At 42.5% G+C, this 16569-nt stretch overlaps 1 protein-coding gene across 3 annotated transcripts in view; it reads right to left on the reverse strand.

Moving 5' to 3' along the window:
• Positions 1 to 16569, reverse strand: part of SEMA5B (semaphorin 5B) — a 188271-nt gene that overhangs the window by 100201 nt on the left and 71501 nt on the right. For all 3 annotated transcript variants that reach the window (XM_014871766.2, XM_014871767.2, XM_088168282.1), the window contains exon 4: positions 13877 to 13976. In XM_014871766.2, coding sequence (XP_014727252.1) covers positions 13877 to 13976 — 100 coding nt within the window. The remainder of the gene's footprint in view (positions 1 to 13876; positions 13977 to 16569) is intronic.

A 16569-nucleotide genomic window follows, 5' to 3' on the forward strand; every position in this document is an offset into this window, starting at 1 on the left:
GAAGACCTGAAGAGATGTGATCCTTTTCCAACATCACAGACACCACGATCTCCCAGAGAATACACATTTATATCATACAAAGTGAATTGAACTATAGTTCTGGAAGTGGCTCTGTTTAAATGGTAGAAAGTGCAGCTTTGATGATATAGGTTCATCTGCTCTAGAAATGCCCATATACAGATTCCCTCACCTAGTGAAAATGCAAGTTCCAGTCCTAGGTCAGTTACCCCAGAGAAAAGATCCTATTGTAAGGAAAAGGTCTAAGGACTCTTCTGAAGAGCCTTCTTTAGGGTCAGTACAGCAGCACACCCTGACCAGGCAAAGAAATTAATTCAAACTTCAATAGTGAGAGATTCATATTGGGTCACAATGACCATGACAAGGCTTGAGCAATTTTTCCTTCTGTTATGTATCACTTCTATATCATCTTAGTCACAAGCACAGAGTTGCCTGTGTACTTCGTCCCAGTTCTATAAATAAATCAAAAGCTCTCAAACACTGCTGTCTGTAAATAAAGAAGGATGGGGACAAGGATGATGGGGATCTTGGGAAGTCAAATTCCTGATACCAGATCTTCAGCTGATATAGCTCTGACTTGCTCTTGACTTGTACCATTGTAATCTGTACTAGGACTGGTTACCCAGAGAAGAATGAGACCCATTAGCAATATCTCTAGGAAATACATCAGTGATTATTAAACCTCCTCTAAGTACACAGAGAAGTATACAGACACACAGAGGAAATCTCCATCTTCTTTCCTAGTCCTGTCACTGAAGATCCAGCAGTTCTTTTGTACAGTCTGAAACCCTCTTCTTTCTCAAAGGGCTGCATCTTCCCCCCACAAAAAATTGTTAACTCTTTAGCAGCAGCATCAGACTTAAATAAAGGTACATGCATCAGACCAGAAGCACTAAGCTACACACAGCTAAAATTTCCTATTGAAGCTAAATTCTCATCCAGTGACAGATCTGACCGCTTCCCTTAGAACATGACATACCTACTCACACCAAAATATTAGTGCAACTCCAAAACATGAGGTATCATGGAATAAGCCTTCTGCTGGGAAAGGCCTCCAATCTTACAATACCCTCAGGAAAAAAGTTCTCATAACTAGGGACTTGAAGTTTCTCTCCTGTTAAGCATGCTATTTAAATGCATTGATTTTGGAAGTCTTATAATGCAGATTTCAGCTCCTTGTTCTAGGCTTGCAAAAAGCTGGACAGTTTGACTAGGTAATAAGTTTCAATATTAGGGTTTGTTTTTTTTTTTTCCTTGATAGCACTGCAGAGCAAATTCAACCAAAATATCTTTAATGAAAGAGACATATCCAAAGGACACAATTTTCATTGCACTCAGCCAAAACAGATGCAGAGAGGGATAGTGTCCATTTCAATAAAGCCAGTCTTTTCTCTCAGTGACTGCTGTGTAGTACCTGGACAAAGACTCGGGTGGCTGAGACCTAAACCAGGCAGGAACATAGAGCTAATGTCAATAGCACAATGATCTTCCAAAAGCTTTATACTAACCTTAGCTCTCTAAGTCTGACCTTGGGGCTTTCTTACAGAAAGGAGGGTTTCCCTATGTCTTTTATCAGCTTGCCTCACCCGGTGTCTGTACAGGCACGAGCAGTTTCTTTTTGTTTGTTTGAACCTTCTCACATCTTACCAGCAGCAATACAAACACCTGTAGGCAAACCAGGCTATCAGAGACACCTCCCGACTCCAGCTAGAACTGCCCAGCTAGAACTGACTAATCCTTAATTAATAACACGCTTTTTTAACCATACTTGTTCTGTAAAGCTGTACCAGGAGTAAAATGCCAAAGGGAAATATCTGCTGACTCAGACAGTGCCATTTTTATGAATTGCATTTTAACTGCAATTTCAGTCCAAGAATGAGCAAGGTCTCTGAATGACAGGCATAGTTTATTGTAGTTAGAATTGTCCCATTTGTGTCCTTTCTTTCTGCTTGTGTTTGAAGTTATGTCTGTTTAATACCTTGCTGAACTATAATTTAGAGCAGCTGAAGGAGTATGATTAAGAAGTCTATAAGAACATTGAGATCTCCACATAAATGCATGAGGTACCTTCGTGGTCTTTTTTCTGTCTTTTTCTTTCCCTCCCATCTTCTCTTGTAAGTGAATTCCTTTCTCTCATAAATTAAACCCACCAGACTAGGCCAGAAGAGCAATTGCCTGGTGCAGCCAGGATATTCTAATATCCTCCTTCTTCTGTATGAAAAGGTGGAGCACAAATTTGGAGGGATAGGACAACCTTCTTAAATGCTGTCCTAAAAGGTCACACAACTTCACAGTATTAAACCCAAGCTTTGTTTTACCCCAGATCTGGCTGCGTTTCAGCCATCTCCAGAGCAAGTGACTACACTCCTCTGAGTACTCTGGAACAAATGACATTATGCCTCAAACTACTAATTATTATTACAACGAACCTTATTTTTGATAAACATCAGTGCCTTTCTGAAAATACCCACGTTAAACAGTAATGCCCTAAAGTCTCAGGCAAGGCTGTGGCTTTGTTGCATTAAGACACAGAGTGGGTTGATGATGGTTCCTCTGGAGACTGATTCCCAGCCAATGCCTGTTCAAACAACCTGAGGGCAGTTCCTCTCTCTGTCACTTTTGATTGCAGTGGGATATTGTTCCTCAGCTCAGATATACAAAGTTAGCTCCTGTAAAGACTGTCCTGCTCTAGAAAACCTAGGCTTAAAAGAATTTGCCATCTGAATACATACAGAAGAGAAAGATACATCATTCCCATTTAACTTTAGAGCACAGATTGAGCAATTTAGCCAACATCACAGAACATATCTGCAGCACAACCAGGAGATGATCTCCTGGACCATTAGTTTGTGCCCTAGTAAGGAGAGTAACTCTCACCCAAAGTTGGGGCACAGCATGTAAACCTGTGCTGAAGTGTCATTTACACTCAGGAGTAGATGCTGAATTACTTTCTTAACTGGGAGCTCTATCCTGTATGCATATGAACGAAGTAAGCTGCAGCAGAAATCCTTTAAATGAAAGTATTTGTTAATTGGCTTCATAACTTGTATTTGGCTGCTTGTGAAATGATTAAGTGCTCACTGTGCCTGGTACCACAAGAGAGCAGCTGAGATGTAATTCAGGAAAGTGTGTGGAAGAATATGCCCACTTAAATCTGTTTGCCATGACATTTCCAAGTCAAATCTGCTTATTAAGTATTTATTTCATGTAGCCAACAGCACCTTGGGTGAACTTTGTAATATGGTGCCCATGCACTTGTTCATACATTGCCTGGCCTCGAAACGATTTACTTTGAAGGCAGAGTACTTTGGCTATGATGCCACTGAGCAACAGAGATACAAGACAAATTTAAACCTTTCCATTGGGAAGCCACATAACAAGAGTGCCTGTATAATAAGAGAGACCCTTCATCTTAGGAGTTCTGAAACCATAAGTGTTGCAACATGCTTCAGTCACTCATTCAGGCTTCCATCTCAGTGCCTCTTTTCAGGCACCACATCTGTCAGCACTGTACTGGCTGATTAAAAGGTGCTTCCTCCTAATTAAGAGAGACCAGCTTTTCAGTTCTGCAGTGGTAGATCAGGAGGAACATCCCTGCAGTTGATGGACTGATCATGTATAAATAAAAGGCTATCCTAGCTTCAGGGCTTTTTTGCTATTTAAATGAGTGAGGCTTGTTCACACTTCCTAACTCCTCATAGACCAAGTAGGTAAGAAAAGCTCTCTGTATTTCAGAATAACCCCTGCTATCAAATTTGGAGCCATGAGAGCCCACATGCTGACCACCACCAGAACCTCTCAGGACTTGAACATGCACACAGAAACCAACAATATGCTGCCTTAACTCAGCTGGTCTCTATCACTACATGTTACACCTGCTCATTTGTTGCTACTTCCCTGTACCTCACAGTCGGTGTAAAAAGTTCCCCCCTTCCTCCTTACAGGGCAGGCTGTTTTAAGCTCCCTCTCTTTCTAGGCAATTACTCTCCAAGTAGAAACAAAGCCAACAGAAGCTGATAATAATGTTTGATCATGCATAAAAAATACAAGTTGAGAGAATGTTGTGGTTTAACCCCAGCCAATAACTAAGTACCATGCAACCACTCACTCCCACCCTTCTCAGTGGGACTGGGAGGAGAACTGGGAAAAGGTAAAACCCACAGGCTGAGATAAGAACTACTTAATAATTGAAACAAACTCAATTGTTATTCTTGTTGTTGTTCTTACAATAGTAATAATGAGAAAGAGGACTAAAGCCCAAGAAACACAGGTGCTGCACAATAAAATTGCTCACTCCCCTCTGTGCAATGCTCAGCCCATCCCCCGGCAGCAATTGGCCCCTCTTGGCCAACTGCCTCCAGTTAATGAACTCAAGCATGATGTTCCAGGGTATGGGATATCCTTCTGGATAGTTTGAGCTATCCTGGCCACCCTCCTGGCCTCTTGTGCATCTGCCCCTGGCAGAGCATGGGAAACTGGAAAGTCCTTGATTTAGCATAAGCCCTGCTTAGCAAAAACTAAAACATTAGTGTCTTATCAACATTATTCTTACACTTAATCCAAACCACAGCCCTGTACCAGCTATGAAGAAGAAAATTCCAAACAAAACCAGGACAGGGAAAGTTGAAGAGAACTGAGTGAAGAGCTACTATCCCTTTTGGGGACTAATACTGCACTGCTCCAATCATGCAACAAGCCTGGGTGAGGTACTGGAGCCTCAGGCTCATGGTGCTCTGAGAAGAGATTCTTTGTGTAAATAAAATAAAATAAAGTAGACTGTTTCAGTAGAGAAATGCTTCCTAATGTCAGGTCAGAACCTTCTCTGTCACACTTTTGAACCATTCCAATGCATCCTAACACTGGATGCCAGGAAGAAGAAATCTGCATTTCCCTCTCACTTCCCCTCCTCAGGGTGGGATTGTGCTGCAGTCAGGGTTCAGGTCTGCCAGAGGGTCTCACAACTGTCACAGAGTAGATAATAAGAAAAATAATTAACAGAACAGGGTCCTTTGGGTGATATGAAACAAGACACAGAATTATGCATATGACAACTAATGCTCCCTTCTGGCACTTCTGGAAGCCACGTGCTGGGGCTGAGCCTTGGGCTAGGAGCCAGCAACTCCTGTCAGCTCTTCCTATCTTTGCTCCTGGAGGCATTAGGTATACTTTGTACTTCCACACTACATGACAAACACAGCTTAGTCATGCTTCACGACTCCCTAGGAGCTGGTTAGTATCATTCCCCCCCTTATACTAATGGAGAAAATGAGCCAGAGAAAGGTTAAATGACCTTCTCCAAAGCACACAGCAAGCCAGTGATGGAATCGAGATAAGACCCCAGGACTATTGGCTACCAAATCTCATGCTAGATTAATACACAGTGCCTCTATGCAGGTCCAGCTGTGGCTGAACTTTTCAGATGGTTATCCACATTTCAGAACTAGCCAACCATACTAAGAAACCCAGCTCCTGAAGGATGATTCTGGCCTTTGCTTTCAAAAGGAGTTAATTACATGCCTGGTCCAGAGTGTGATGTGACAATCCATTTGCAAATGTTATTCCAGTGGTTCATTTGAAGAGCCTGGCAAACACTTGCTGGAGAAAAGGTAGAGGACCAGCAGCTACCCTACAAGCTGGATTCTTTTTTACCAGTAATTTTGTTTCTATTGAAGAAAAACTTGTCCAATACATCATTCTTCCTCAAAAATCAATAGATGTACAACAGAGAACCATACTAAATGGCAGGCAGTAATATGATGCAGTTGCTGTATGAAGAATTGCTTTTCCCAATGCAACTTTTCTGGGTTATAAATTCAGCCAGAGCTAGAGAAACAACCTCTTAGAAGAGGATCCTTATGCAGGCAGCACATCATTTGTATTAAACAGCTTCCAAATTAAGCCAGGGGCTCAGCTACTGTATTGCACTGAAGCCCAGTTAGTACTTCTCTGTGGAAAGAAGGATGAAATTCCTCTATGTTGCATTCAGTGGAGAACTATGATCAGCTTTAATGGTGCAAGGCACATGGCACAGCTATGGTTCTCTTGATGTTGTATATTCAGGCCAACTCTAGGAAGAGTCAAAAGAAGCAGACACAGCTGCAGAGCAGGCAGGACAACAGCAAAGCTGAGGCACCCTTATGCCAACATGCAGAAATCTAGACGATGGATGCTGCTGGGGAAGGGAGGAGCAGAAAGAGGATTGGCCTTTGGATTGACAGCCTTGTCCCCTCTTCCATCAGTTTGCAAAAGGAATAGCAAGCTGGCTCTGATGTCTCTGGCTGTTCTCTTTCCCCAGGGCAGAAGAGGCAAAGCCTCACTGCAAAGTGATTCCAAATCCTTGGGGGTTATAGTATTTGCTATGCTCCTGAGACACTTCAAAGAATGGGAATTAGGATTTTTTTTTGTAATATTGTTTGAATAGGTTTAACAAATTAGGGTCAATTTCCTTTTCTGATTTGTTTTATTTTCTTCCCTCTTTTTCACTAGATGAGTTTCTTTAAAACCTCAGAGATGAAAACTGAGCTGAAATTTTCAAAAGTCATGTGTAGCTTTGTTCTTGTTTTTCTGGAAGAGTGACTCCATCTCTCAGACCATCACATATTATCCCACATGCCACCTCAAGTCTTTTTTGACATGTGGCTGACAGCTCCTCTCTTTCTCTCTCACCAAGCTGCAGTCACAGAGCACTTACAGCACCTTGATATGGCCCCAAGGACACACAGAGACCTTTGCTCTTCTATTTGCCCATCACTTCCAGTAAGCCACAACATAAAATTCCTCTTCTTCTAATGCACTGATTATTGTTCGAATCTTCCCTGGCAGGATCCCCACCTGCTTACTTATGGGGATAAACATCCACAGTTCTCTGGATGTATTCAACATGACTTGTATGTAAATACTGATAAACTTGGCTGGTGAGATTAAGTTATTGCCCAACAATCCCTTCTCTTTGCTGGGTTTTTATACTTTTGCAGTGGCACGAAACTTAGTAGGCTTAGCACCTGAACATCTGGATATAAGATGATATGCAAACCACTGTGGTGAGCTGTGCCATATGAAGCTGATATATCACTACCTTAACCAGAGCAAGATAAAGTATTCTCAGTAATGCAGAGGAAAATTGCTCTACAGCTCCATTCTGTGATGCTCTAAAACACATTATGTCCAAGTCTCCAAGGCTTTTGCCAAAGTATCCTGACCTGGTGTTTGCACCCATCCCACTCTCAGAAATGCAATCTTCAAACTTAATTATTCTCAGTGCATTACTAAAGCAAGTGAGCTTCTCATGGGTGGCTGCTTTCGTGATAGGGTATCACCAATTTTCATTTTATCTGGAATATGAGATATTTTTCTAGTGAGGCCTGCAATTTACTGTGTAAAGATGCTTCCTATTAGTCTATGCTGCATGAAGATTGCCTTTCACGCAGCACTGGCTGTGCAGGCACTGGCTGTGAAAGTGCTCAGCCCCACAGCCATGCTGAGGTCACTTGCAGAGAGGTGGGTGGTGCTGCCTTGCAGGCAATTTGAAGAACCAACTGTTTTCCCTGCTGACAAAGATGACAGACCAGACACTGCTACTGCCTCACCCTCTTCTCCGGGTACAACATTAGTGTGCAAAACTGCCCCTTTGCCCTCCTACAGCTGCAGCTTCTTCTGCACATTGATCCCTTCCAACAACCTGACAGTGTTGCAGTATAGAATTTTATTTGATTTCTTTATTCTGAGTTAACTAAAATTCACGTTCTTTGCTTGAAAAAATGCACATATTTTAACCAGGAAAAAAAAAATCACTTTTAACAAAATTTAGGCCAAGATCTAAACCTCCCAGAATCCCATAATTAAAAAAACCCTGTCCTTTATCCTTTCCACACCTTTTACCCTCCTCCCCAAGGGGTATAAGTCAGGGACAGCATAGATTTAGGGTATTCCAAATTCACATTGGTTGCAGACCAGCAGAGGAAAGCAAACCCTATACGTAAAAACCAGACACCCCACTAAGGCTTCACCGCCACACTTTATACAAGGGCTTAGCTGACCTCACCTGGCAGAGTATCAGAGAGGAAAATCTCCCTTTGAATTATCCCATACTCAATCAGAGAGGTTAAAACTTGCACTTTAAATCACACTTTTGTTCCCTTTGTAAAGAAACTGTGCACCCCAACTATGGATTTAACTAGCTGCAGTGTCTAATCACAGCTTTCTCACCTTCCCCACATTCTTTATGTCACAGGTCAAGCAATGTCTTTAAAAAAAAAACAACGTGGTCCTCTGAGAGTTTCTGTTAATTTCAGAGACTCGTTTGGGGGACTTTTCCCCCTCACATAGCCACAATATCTGCCCCTCTCCAGTCTATCATACAGGGATGCAACTTTAATTAGAGCATTATTTTGTCTGATAGGAAAAATCACAGTGAGAAAGGAAGGCATTTGTTTCTCTCAATTTCTCTGCACTAGTGCTTTCAGCTGCCCACCTATGATCTGGATATAATCAAAAACATTATCATGCTCTTTGCTTGCTCACGTCCTCATTAATACCTCAACTGGCAAGGTAATTTCTCAGCCTAATGTAACTTAGCAGGAGGTAAAACTGGCACAAGACTGTGCAAAAATAGTGCAAAGCCACCAGAAATGGTTCAGTCCATTTTTATCAGAAAAGTATTGAGAAAAATGCTGTAGTCAGATGCTAAGAGGGACAAATGGCACACCACTGCTGGCTGTTTCAGGGCAAACCTGTGGATTACATAACTGTCAGCTATGCCCATGTGGTTGTGCCCAATGTTAACTTATTTGCATGTTAGTCTCTCTGTGCTATGACATTTTTTGGCCATGCTGAAGCCCCACTTTCCCAGTGTAAGTGCAGGGGACTCACAGGCTTTCATGAACATTTTGAATCTTCTTTGGAGAAGCAAGGCTGAGAGCAACTGATTAAAATACCAAGTGGAAATACAAGAGTAAAGGGTCCAAATGACACCTCTGCCATGGATTTTCTGAGTCCAGAAAAGAGCTTTGCTATGCCCACATTAGTCAAGTGCAGACTAAGGTTGTGCAAACCTTGACTGGTATCTTCAGAAAGTGCAGTCTCACTGCAGGAGTGTACTACTTACTTTTCAGATATGCTGTATATTCACGTGCCTCAACATCACAGCTTTTTCACAGGGCAGGGTGGCTCTTAATCCCTCTTGGCCTTGGATTCCCATCTATAGTGTGAAATTATTAGTGCTTTCTTGCCTCACTGAAGCCCTGTGAGAATAAATGTTGGTGAAGGGCCCTGATCATTTAGCAACAGAAAGTATTGCTGACAGGTTTTATACTCTGTGGATCTGTGGCACTACTCTGACCCAACTGCTGCCGCTGAATTTTCGTTTTGCAAAATGCTTTTTGCCTAGACAACATTATCTATGGAGACTTAAAGGTTTAGTGGCAGCCCAGATGTGGACAGGATTGAAGGTGCCCAAGGGTAAGAGTGATATTTTCTGACAAGCATAGGTTTTGAGCATTTTACTGCAGTACTCTGGAGCTTTCTGCCAAACAGGCAGGAAAGAGCCTATGCTCAGCCACAAATCTGCATGTAACCTGGTGCCTGACAGACTAATCTATCATACACCAGAGACTTTCAATAAACTCAGGGTGCCAAACCTGCTGGTTGAGGGTCCTAGAATATATTTACAATTTGCCATATTTCTGCAAGCTCTAACTTGAAGGAACTCTTTTGGGACATCAGTCATTCTACTCAGCCTTCAGCTCCTAAGCCTGCATGATCCAGACCTTTTATTAATGCTTATAGAGCCAGAAGCATAATAGTCAGGAAAGGGTGTACTTAGGCTGGTGTGCTTCCCCTAAAACAACCCTTGAAAATGCATACAGCGCCTTCCCTGCTCCCCAGACAAACCATATTGATGCTCCATCCGTGGAAGTGTTCAAGGCCAGGTTTAGTGGGGCCCTGAGACATCTGATCTACTGGGTGGCATTTTTGTCCACGGTGGGAAGGCTGGAACTAGATCACCTTTAAGGTCCCTACCAACGCAAGCCTTTCTATGATTCTACAATATGTCCTCCCTTGCACCTATCTGCTTGGCAGTAACAGGCACATTCAGTTAGCTCTAAATCAAGTATGAAAATCACCTCTGTCAAGCATCAAGACTTGAATCACCAGCAGCTTAGTAGTTTTACATTTATTGCAGAGAAGTCTGGCGGTCCATAACGATGAGCACTTTACTTGCCAGTTCTGAGTCCCCTGGTGCAGCTTTTGCTCCCTGCTCTCTACCTCTGGGCTCCTGTTGGTAACAGCCAGCTGTGACAAGGGCTCCTGAGCTGCACTTCCCTGTGCAACAGCCATGGGGGGTGATCCTTTCCCATCTCCTGATGGAGCTGACAGCCCTCTTGGCAGGCAGAACTGTGAGGGCTGCTGGCTATGATGCTTTCTGGCCGGTTTTCCTCAATAATACCCCCACTCCTGTGAATGGCTGACCCTCGTAGCCATGCCTCTTGCATCCGCCCCAGTTATGGCCCCAAGCTCACATCCCTGTAGTTTCCTTCTGGGAAAAGTCAAATGTTTCCTTTAGGACTTCCCAGCCACTCTCTGTACAGTCATTTGTTTGGGTGCCATCCTCCTGTTGTCCAAGCTGTTTCCCTTCACTTGTTGTTGTGCCAGATTGTCACATGGTGTCTCAACCACCCTCCTCTACACCTTTTATGTTGTCCTCACCAGGGAGCTCTTGTGAAGCATGATTCTTGGCCTGCCTCCAAGCAGGGTCTTTCACATCATCACTTTTTCACGGGCTTCTGTCTGTGCCCAGCCAGCAATGAGACAGTCTCAAGGAGTAAGGCTCCTTGAGGAGGTGGAATGTCACAGCTACACCATGTCACTCCTCCACAAAACTCACACTCCCTGGGGCCTGGGCACCCTGCCTACAGCACAGGTGAGGCAGCAGAGCACTTCTTCTCCAACAGACAGGTGAAATCACTGTGACCATATTTTCAATTTTTTTCTCACTAATAATGAGGTCTGGATTATGGTTTTTCCTCCCGTTAAAATAAGCTCAGATAGCGATCACTTGTGCTTAAGAGCTGAAAAAAGCAGCAAATATTTCAAAACAATCACTCATTCACAGAAGAAAAACAGTACATTAAAACACTAACACTGTATCCTAAACAAAAACAAAACATGCGAACTGTGAGTCAAAATGAAGGTTATGAATTTTTGAGATGTGTGTTTTTATACTTAATGAAATGTGACTCATAATATGGGTAGTGTAGATTTACAATGTTCTAAACTATTCATATCCTTTTTCACAAGCGTTTGGATTTTACAAATGATGTGACAAGTAAACACGTTGCTTAGAAACCATGGTGGGCTTTTGAAACTAATTCTTTTGTTTCTGGGATTTTAACTTGGCAGGTGTTTGGTGCAGTGGAGTTATCAAACTCCTCTGGTATACTCTCAGACAGCACCAGTAATTTAAGGAGGGCTCTTAGATAAGGATAAAGCTTAAAAATCTGAGGCTCATGTTATTCCAGCCCCCTGTCTGCATGGCATGCCCTCAATACCTCTTACAGTTTCAGTCACACTGTGTCCAATTCCTGAAACCAAAAACTCTTGTGAACCCCCGGGTTTTCTAGGAAGTATTTTCTATGAAGCTTTGAAACACAGGACGAACTAAGCCAAAGAGTTGCTGTGGTGAAGTCATACTGCTTTTAAATAGAGACAGACAAAAGTAGTCTGCAATAATTTATAATGCTATCATCTAAGAGAATGATGTTAACCAGGAAATTGAGAAGTGGGAGTACTTATAAACGCCACCCTGATCCCAAACTCCTTCCACAACCCCAGAATAGCTGGCATTACTACTAATATGATCTACAGCAGCACATTTAAACATGGTTAACATTTAAATTTAGGTTTCATAAATTACACCCTGCAGAGATGGATAGAGACAGCTCCTATCTCTTTGAGGTATTGTTTCATTTGCAAATTCAAGCAGATGGTGCACGAGCAACTAATGACTCAAAAAATCACCCCTAAAAATAGTCCAGAACAAGGTGTGGATTTATCAGGGAAGGAGGGAACAGAAAAGGCTTTACTTCCCCTTCCCATTTCTCAGGCATAGCTCCAGGAGCTCAGTGCACCCAGAGCTGTGCAGCACCAAGGACCACATCCACACCCCATTTTCAAAAACCTCTCCCCATCACCTCCCACAGGGTGGAGCTGAGACAAGGAAATGGGCTCAGCACTCCCCACTTTCTCCACATCAAGCATTTGCATCCAACCGAAAAAAAAACCTCAAAATGCCCTGGGAAATGACATCTTCATTAAATGTACCCTGAACTGCTCAGCACAGCTGTGTGGCACCACTGAAACTTTCAGTCTCCCAGTCAGGTGGGTAGTGCTTCATGAAAACTGACTTTTCCAAGCAAATTCTATAAATACTTGTCACTGCTTCCTCATGAGGCAATACACTGTGCAATATAGTGTACCTCCACTGGGAAGCCAGCTTTGCTGTCACTGCCCTGTTGGTGATGATGTTGTACCCCTGTCTAACCACACTCGTACAAACACTCAGGGAGGCAGAGTCCCTTCAGGACGTGCTGTGGGCTTTGACGAGGGGTGAGGGACTGCGTGGGGGAAACCTGCTGTGCAGCCCAATTATGTAAACCACAAATTCCTCAGAGCACCATGCCTGTGCAATGCCTGACAGAAGGCACTGTTCACAGCCATCCCCAAAGTAGTGCCGTTCCGAGGTAATAAATATTAATAATTTCTGGTTAAAGATCCCAGCACAAGTAAAGCTGCAGCTTAAAAAGTAAAATGTTTCTGTATGAAAAGCAGGAGGGCCTCTGGCAATTTGAACGGCTACAGGAAGATAAGTGTTATTATTTACTGCACATATACAGGGAGAAAATATATATTAAATCACACTTCAGTTGTTTCTGTGAAGCATAAAACTCTCCTTCTTCTACACATATTGCTCTTTTCTCTGGCTCGTACCATGAGTTCATCCACCTCTGCTCCTCATGTCCCTATCCTCTGCTGCTGAATACACTGAGAAGAAAGCACTCCATTTTTGTTAATAGCAGAGACTGACACCACAAACAATGCTACTTGAGTCTGAATTTTATACTTTAACTGATTTGTTAAATCATGCTTAGTGTATATATATATACATATACATGTACCACTTCTTACATTTCTTACACATATTATTTCACTGAAGCATAGCTCTTTTCCTCATTAAAAATGCAGCTCTACATTTGAAAAACCTTGCTTCTGTTTATCTTGTGTGTTTTTTGTGACACCCTAAATAAAAATAATGCTTAAAAATAAAGGAAAATATATGATAATTATATACAATGGGCCAGAAGAAAGAGTTGTACCAGAACGCATTGGGTGAGGATCTGACTACATCAGCCAGCTGAAGCACACACATTCTGAAGTGGATTCTAAGAGAGAAGAAAGCAGCCATTCACATTGGCTCTATCACAAAGGTGTGTGGATGAACCTGGTTTGACTGAAAGTCTTGCCGTGGCAAATAAACCATAAAGTCAAGTTCTGTGCTGGCAGAGGGATGATGCAGAATGATTTACTGTAGCTCTTCTGACATTCACAATACTGAGTGAGATGCCAGCATTCTGCTTCATTAACTAGTCATTTTGATTGGTTCTTTTTTTATTCTTTTTAATTCTAGTAATTTTCTCTTCTTTGCAATTATACAAAATGTCTAAATCCCTCTACATAAATTATAGCTTTCTTTTCGAGGGGGAAACTGGCCACATAAGCTGGAAACACACTCTCTTCTGAAGCCAGAACCTGAGGGGAAAGAACTTGAGCAGCAACCCTAGACTAATCAAAAGATTATCTTTACCTTGCTCCCACAATGAGCTGGTTCCTGTTGGCATCCAGTGCAAGCTGAGAAAAGTCATGCACACCTGGATAAGTGAAATTCGACACCCAGGGCTTCAGATCTGCAATGAAAACAAGAAAGCAGAAAACAGTAAAGCTGCTCCAGAAGCAGTGAGTTCACCCGGACATCCACTAATGGATTTCCTACTGAGTTATCTGTCAGGGGAAGGCTAATTATTAATCTCTTTAAAGGGGTTCTATTTATTCTGATTCTCAGCAGAATGTGCAAAAACCCCACACATAAACACAAGGCTGTCTCAGCAGTGATTTTCACATCCACAATGGAGTGTCAGCATTGGTTTCAGAGACAACAGCAGCTCAATTTTACTTCTGTTAAAACTGAGGAAACATCTTCATTGTCAGGGCTAAGTGGTGTAAAGGGATGAGGGTGCCTGCCATAACACTTTCCCAGCCTTGCCTTTGTGCTAATCAAAGGGAAACTGCTGCCTGCCACAACTGATGGAGAACCAAGTTCGGGTATTGGTGATCTGCACTCAAGACCTGGGTGCTTCAATGACAGGTTTTGCCTTCTCTTTCAGGTTTTAGGTTCTTTTCTAGGTTTCACTTTACCTAGTATTTCACAGCCTATCAGCTAAATCTTTCCTTCATTTTTAGATGGTGGGATGTTGGGTGTCGTCACAGCATCTCTGTGGCTGAGCAATTGCACAGGCTTGACACTGCCTTTACCAACTACCTTGGATTTGTCCATCTAGGACACTGTCCAAAATGCAATCACACAGGTTAAATGCAAAGTAATAGATCTGGCTATGCTTTGCTCAAAGAGACAAAGCTCTTCCAGAAGTTACATCTGTTAACATCAACTGAGCAATCTAGGGCAAGAAGTCCTGTAGTAATAAAAGAATATACCTGCTTTAAAAGAAAAAAGGGTACCCTCAGGCATGATGCTAGGGCATTCACAGCATCCCATCTTTCAATACCACTACCAATTTTGACCTTGTATATATTACCTATCACAGAATTTCAATCTCTCACCTTACACCTTTGTTGCACAAAATAACTGGGAATAGATTTAATGTATCTTTCAGAAAGTCATCCAGCTTTTTCTCTTGAGATTTATTCTGTTAACTACTCTAGCTGTAAAATACATGGAGAATACCAAATATCTCAAGGGGAAAGGCACAGATGAGACCAAATCAGTATGACTGTAATCCCTCTGTGACCTGTTGACAAGTGCCCTGCCTCATTCAAGGACTGGTTGTTGAAGATCCAGGAGGCTCTGCATGGAAGGTAGCATCTTCTGGTCTCATGCCAACAAGACACCAATACACGGGCCAATGACCTGATGACTCGACAATAATGATGTAGTTCAGACCAGTACAAAAGAGCTCTGAAAAAACATGTTCCACTGTCATTTTTTATCCCCAATGATAAATTGAGAAGCCTCACTGAAGGCAGTCATGTTTGAACGCTTTGTTGCAGGCATTTGTTTCTCTTTCCACCGGGGCGAGAGGACAATGCTGATGAGGAATCTCACTAAGGCCTGTGGTGGTATGCTTTGGCATGCTTTACAGGATTACAGATGTGCAGTGGTTTAAAACCTTTGACATAGGGATATTTGTTGAGCAATTTCAAGTCCTTTCTCCCTCCAGAGATGGATGAACCTTCATCAAGCCCTTAAGTTATTGAAACCTTAAGAAAACACATATAAAAAGTCTCTAAAGTCTACATGGCCTGCCTCTCTTTCCAAAGCAGGACCTTGTCATGGAGCTTCTGCCTCTGAACACCACCACATTTCATAACAGCTCCTATAGTCCCACACCACAGAGCTGGACACCATCTGGCCTGGCCTCATGCCCTGCCTAACTGGATGCTGCCAGGGCCCTCTGATTGTGAGACCTCCATCTTCACAATAATAAAAACTCTGCTGCTGGGAGCTGGAGAGTTTCAGCCCTTCTCAGCATTCCTGTCACACTGTGTAACCACACACAACACGTGTACCTCCTCTGCTCTTCAATGAAAAGGCATGAGTTAGGGAATAACTCCTCTAACCTTCAAGCATCTCCACCTCCTACACTCCTCAGGGACCCTTAATGATGTACTAGCACCAGGGAGGCACTGCAGTTTCACCTCTGGCATTCTCCTACCTAATGGGGCTCTGACTTCTTTTCCTGTAGCTCTTTAGCTGCAGACACATTTCTGAGCCAAGCAGCAAAACCAGCAACAATAACACCTTTCAGGCAGGTTAGCTGGCTGACGTGCTGCAGATCTGGCATTTCTGCTGGTGATAGGGGTAGGATTAGAGGATTGCTATATAATGATGATACCTTTTAAGGATCCTGCTTTTAGGCCATAATTTCTCTTGTCATTTTACCTCCTCTTCTACTGACTCTTTCCTACTAACTAGCCCACTATTAGAGTGCAGTGGCAGGAAAAATATTTCTTCATCTGCTGCTCTAAGCAAAAGCTCATTACTTCAGAGAGGTAGACTCATTAGTGCTTCCTTTTAATGGCAAGCTCTGACAAACTACAGGTAAAAATAATTTTTTAAAAATTAAAGGCAGTAGTTTGCTTGAATCTTTCCAAGTTGGCTCAAATGTCAATCAAGCCCAAGAAATAACAGGCAGTGTCTTGATTTCTATTAGTACTGCAGGTGGTACAATTTATAAAGAAACCCTTCTCAGTTATTAAATTAAA

This window comes from Sturnus vulgaris, chromosome 7 (assembly GCF_052056855.1).
Source record: "Sturnus vulgaris isolate bStuVul1 chromosome 7, bStuVul1.hap1, whole genome shotgun sequence".
NCBI classification, from domain to species: domain Eukaryota; kingdom Metazoa; phylum Chordata; class Aves; order Passeriformes; family Sturnidae; genus Sturnus; species Sturnus vulgaris.